This window comes from Etheostoma cragini, chromosome 15 (genome assembly GCF_013103735.1).
Source record: "Etheostoma cragini isolate CJK2018 chromosome 15, CSU_Ecrag_1.0, whole genome shotgun sequence".
Taxonomy (NCBI): Eukaryota; Metazoa; Chordata; class Actinopteri; order Perciformes; family Percidae; genus Etheostoma; species Etheostoma cragini.
The window spans coordinates 19,687,978-19,693,667 of NC_048421.1; the positions used below are offsets into that span (position 1 = coordinate 19,687,978).

The window sequence follows — 5,690 nt, forward strand, 5'->3', positions numbered from 1 at the left end:
ATCATCAGTTCCAATCAGCTTACAACAGTAACAACAAGCTAGTTAACAATTGTGTGTCTATAATAATAATAATAATAATAATAATAATTATAATAAAATAGAAAATGTTGAATAATGTTACACTTTTAAACTATGCACAATCAGTAGGCTACTTCTGTATTTGTTCCTTTATAAACTTTCAAATGCAGTATTTGTAATTTTAAATTACATTAAATTGTATTCATACTTTTAATTAAGAAGTAATCTAAGGCTTAAGAGCTTAAGTACAAATTCAAGGTACAAGGTTACTTGAGTATTTTCACTTTATGCAACTTTATACTTCTACTCCACAACCTCTCAGAGGTAAATCTAGTACTTTTTACTCCAGTACATTTAACAGACAGCATTTGTTAATTTTCAGATGACAGTTCTTCAGCCCCTTCCTGTCTAGTCAATTATAATTTAGCTAATACATTAACTTAAGTAGCATTTTCAATGCAGGATATTTTCTTGTAACAGTGTTGTAATACTAGCAATATCTGAATCAAATACTGAGTTGAATACTATACTATTACTCTTTTTACATTTTTCTGATACATACTTTAACTTAAATAAGATTTTGAATGCAAGTATTTTACTTATTTTGGAATATTTCCACAGTGTTAGCTAGCTAGTACTTTTACTTCAGTAAAGGATCAGCATTACCTTACTTATTTTACCACTGCTAAGAGACTAAAGTATTTTCAATTTCCTATTTTCTTCTTTAGCTAGCTAGCGTTAGCTCTTTGCAACTAGCTAGGGTAAGGAAATTAAAGGTTGATATCTGGTCATGTTATGGAAAAGTATTCAAATAATGTATTTGAGAAAGCTAGAAGGACCCAAAATGCAAATACTGATTCCCAAATACTTAGCTTAGGTTAACTAGCTAGCTAGCTAAAAATACACCAGTAACTACAGTTAAACTCTATTAATGTTTAACGTTACCAAACGTATTTGTACAGATGAATTGTCACTCGCAGTACTAACTCAGATAGAAATACAGAAAACTGCACAAAGTTAGATTAGCTCATATTTAACGTCAACTAACAGCTAGCTAACGTTAACATGTTAACAATGAATAACTGGTTTATGTTACAGGGTAGCTAAAAGTGCTAACATCTTATCGTTCTGAAGAGTCCTGTATTTTCCATGAATGCGTCTTGTGTAATCACTACAGCATAAACCGTTGGTTTATTTGAAGTGAAATCACATTTTCCCGTTGTATCGTTAATTGTATAAATAGAGTAAATTCTGCCGCCTGCAAAACAAACGAGATTATCTATCTATGGCGGTAGCTGCGTTGCCATGGAGTCAGAAGGGTCCTTTCAAGGGACAAAATACGTGCACGGAAGCGCAAACGGGACAATAAAGTTCTTGATGTTATACTTTCACATTTACTGTACTGTCCTTAAGTACAATTTAGAAGTACTTTAACTACTTCCATTTCGCTACTTTAAACTATTACTTCAATACATCTCAGAGATTTTAATTTTAGTCACAATCATTTCTAATTTCTGATTTTCTAACTCAAACATTAGGTATTATTTTCTTATGAATTGACAATAAATCCCCAAAATAACTGTAAAACTAAAGTTAATAAGTTAATGTTACATAGGGTTGAAAACATAAAACCAAGTGGCATACATTGAAAAAAGCACAAAATGTAATTAAAAGTTAGAAACGTTGATAAAAAGCAAACTGAATTGTTGATTTTCAATTTTGAAGGGAAGACAACACATGGCTAAAAGCGCTATTCTGATTTTTAGTACTGTATGCGAATTTATGTAGTTTTTATCAAATCAAAAGATTAATATTAATATGTAGCCTAATATAATCAACAAATAAATTATATATTAATATACGTTAAGACGTTGATGCCTGGTCTTCTCCTTTTGTAGAAAATAGAACTCCCCCACCACCCACGTTCAGTATATTAAAGAACTGTCCTTGTAAAAAATGGGCTCAATGCTACTTTGTATGGATCCCCATAATTACATTTTGTGTAAATATTCATGCATAAACATGTAATAGAATTATATCCTAAAATGTGAAATAAAAGCAAAATTTTAGTATAGTTAAACTTTCTTAGCTCCTCCGATTTGAAGAATGTATATGCATACACATAGAAATAAGTAGTATTTGTAAAATTATTATTACTCAGTTTCGGACAACTAAAGATTTGTGATACAGCCCCAGTAATGTGATGACTGATGAGTATAGTCATTGTTCACAGAATTCAGAAATCATAACCAAAAAGCAACCTAAAAACAAAAATCCTCCAATCATGTAAAAAAAAAAAAACAAAAAAAAAAAAAACAGTGGACATACTGATCAACTGCAGACATTTTATTGAACCAAATGTGGATTTTGCAAAACAGACTTGCTCTCAATCACCCTGTCACAAGAACACAGTGCAACCTGGCCATGGCTTTGATTTTTACTGTATTACTTCAGCATCACTACATTTTAACTTGATAAATTATTGCATTGTAGGAAATTTAAGAATCAAGTGTCCATAACCATAGGTGTGGTAACAGGTGTTTTTTCAGACCACACTAAAAAGCTGGTCACATGCCAGAGGAGGACATCACTTAATTGACAAGTATATTCAAAATTATATGCAAGGTTACCATCTTCAAATCTCACTTAAACAGCCAAATATTACCAGTACTTTGCTTCCCACTCTGGATGATGCACCAGATAACTTAGTAAACCAAGTCAGCCTTCCACATTTAGTTTTAATACTTTGATTGGCAGCAAAAAAAATTAAATGATAGATGAAAACCAATTTTCTGGATGGGGTGGTGAAGGTAGTCCATACTTCACACAACTTCTGCTCTGTAACCTGCAAGCAGGTAGCTGGACAGGCATACAGTGCGAGTGGGATATTCTAGCTGACTGAAGAGAGAGGCTTCTTATACTAGCAAAATACTGACTACTTTTCAGCAGATTCCTAAACAAAAATCCTTGTCCCCACCTCCTAACTGTAGCCTGTCTGCCTCTATGTGCCCACAGGGTTCAAAATGAGCACAATCCAACAGCCAGCTAGTAAAATATGCAAGTGGCTGGTAGATGTGTTTCACTCTGCCAAAACACGTACTCCATGGCTGGCAAAATTTGAACAATTCACTAGCCAGTTGGGCAGTGAACAAAAGTTAATTTTGAACCGGTGTACCCACTTCAGCAGTGAATAGTTTTAAAGCCGGTGACCTTGTACATACCCAGCCCCCATTCCCATGACACCACTCCAACATATGGAGACTCAACGTTTTATTGAAACACCTTTAAGTACAAAACAAAAAAGTTACATGAAACAGTGCCTCTTTTGTTGTGGCACAAGACCTAAAAAGAGGAAATTAAAAAAAGGAAATAAACAGGGGAAAAGGAAGGAGAAGTGTGTGGGAGGGTCATCACCACTCATCCCTGATGTGTGGAGCTGCAGTGGTGTGTCTTTGCGAGAGCGAGCCTGCCCCCTGGTGTTGTAGGGGGGTGTTGGTGTTACAGAATCCCATATTTGTCAGAGGTATTTGTTAGCTAACATGAGCTGGTGGGGTTGCAAGGGGGGAGAGGGGGAAGGAAGAGGAACAGCAGCACATAGGAGGAGAGGGAGTTTAATGGGAGAGGGCTGCTAGCAGCTTCTAGAAGCCGTGGACTTTGAGCTGCTCCTCCTTGGCCAGGTCAATCTGGAAAGAGGAAAACAAGAGACCAAATAAAAAAGGAAAAACGACCTGATCTTCAGTCTGTGCCTCAAGTTAGCACTGTTCCACATGTACAGGAAACTCCTGTCAAGTGGCACACTCAGGTTAAGTGTTGGGCAAGTGCAGCAAATTTTGTTTTATCATCAATACTAACCTCAATGAGGAACTGGCAGATATTCTTGCGTTGGTCTCCCTGAAGCTGGATCACTTCACCATACTCTGGGTGCTCAATCACTGTCCCATTGCAAGCAAACTTCTGTTCAGTTTAAAAACACAAAAAAACTGTGTTTACAGTGGACAGAAAACATTTCCTTGCAGTAGCATTAGTAAAAGCTGGCAGCCTTCTGTAAAACAGTATTTATCAACTGAGACTGATAGTGCTTATTTTAGAGGTACCTTCTTGAAGGCCTTGACTAGCTTCTTCTTATCATAGTCGGTGGCAATGCCCTGGACAGTGGTGAGGGTCTTCCTGCCGTTCCGCTGTTGGATTCTTATGTGGATATAGTCCTCTGTCCCAGCTGGGAGGCGGTCATCACCCTTAGTTGCATCAGCAAAGGGGTCTGGAGGGAGTGGTAAAAGCCGGTAAGAACAACATTTTCAAACAGACTGACAACAACAAAAAAACATTTACCATAAAAATGGACAGCTCAAGCATCTTAGCTTAATTTTTGTAATTCACATGAATGAAATAAAATCAGCTTTGTATTGCCCCGGTATTGACATATAGATTAATAAAAAAAAATTATGTATTGATAACTGCGCAGACGTAGAGGCTAAATATACAGCTTAACAGCTTATTGGAGACTAGCTAGCTTACTGCTGAGCAGCACCCTTTAAATGGCAAAGGATTGGTCATGACTTATCAGTAATGACAAGGCAACTTTCATTTTTAGAGTGAGAATCAAGGTCAAAAGAGTATGACCAATTGAAAGCAAAGCTAGATGGATCTTTTTTTAATTAGTAATACGATTTTCTTGTCGATGAGAACAAGTATGAAGAATAAGCTAACGCGTTAGTAGCACAATTCAGGCCTAATGGCGGCAGTTTTAGCAAAGGCCTGCTAGTCGAAAAAAATCACCACGAAAATGTGAATTATATACATTTATGCTTTCACGAGTTACAAAGTTAACGTCGAATCGATTACTTTGAGGACCAAGCAGTCTAATAGTCAAAGTCTCTAAAAGGCGGAAAAAAAACCTCGACGCAAGCACGAAGCTTGGCGTTAAGGTTAGCTTCGCTGGAACTCGCCCTTCCCCCACCTTGTCTAACGTTACCGCTTAGTTTGATACAAATGACTCACCAAAAGTTTGGAGGTTCTGGATATCGGACATACGATAAGATTTGCTTTCCTTTCGGATACTAACTTGGTTATCGAGAGGTTCGTCGGCTAACTTTGACTTTTTTTGTCGTTTATAGATTTCGCCTTTTCACTGGGACAGTGCTCGGGTTCAACAGCTTTCACAAAATGGAGCTCTTTGAAACCGTAACGCTGGAAAACAAGCCTATATAGCCCCGCCCCGAAAATGACGTCAACACGTCGAAGACGTTATGAAGGGACGTAATCGTCAGCCACGCCCTGTTATTTCTCAACTCTACTGGAAAGATGATGTCATAATTTTGGGACAGGAACAGTAGGCCTACCTAAACTAACCAAACAAAACGTTTTTTGACACATATTTTTCTATTTTGTTGCAGTCTCTGGAACATACTGAAAATAAGAAAAGTGTATCAACAATCACTGAAACCAATTCTTTGGCGATCTATCTAGTATTTAATTTAAAAAAAAAAATTTTACGTTTTTAATCTTCTGCTTATTTATTTAACTGTTATCTGTCTTTTTAGACGTTAAGTTAAATATGTGATGTCTGACCTTCGTATGGAATCCACAGTACGTGTGTGTATGCAATATATATATATATATATATATATATATATATATATACATATATAGCTGACTTGTGAGCGGCCACAATG

General features: G+C 36.4%; 1 protein-coding gene across 1 annotated transcript; it reads right to left on the minus strand.

The window, feature by feature from the left end:
* Positions 1–2,349: 2,349 nt before the first annotated feature.
* LOC117958501 (eukaryotic translation initiation factor 1b) lies at positions 2,350–5,270 on the minus strand. The gene is made up of 4 exons (XM_034894938.1): positions 5,017–5,270; positions 4,113–4,276; positions 3,871–3,972; positions 2,350–3,701 (listed from the first exon to the last, which is right to left on the minus strand). The coding sequence occupies exons 1-4, from the start codon at positions 5,045–5,047 to the stop codon at positions 3,657–3,659; spliced, it is 342 nt and encodes a 113-aa protein (XP_034750829.1). The 5' UTR covers positions 5,048–5,270; the 3' UTR covers positions 2,350–3,656.
* Positions 5,271–5,690: the final 420 nt, after the last annotated feature.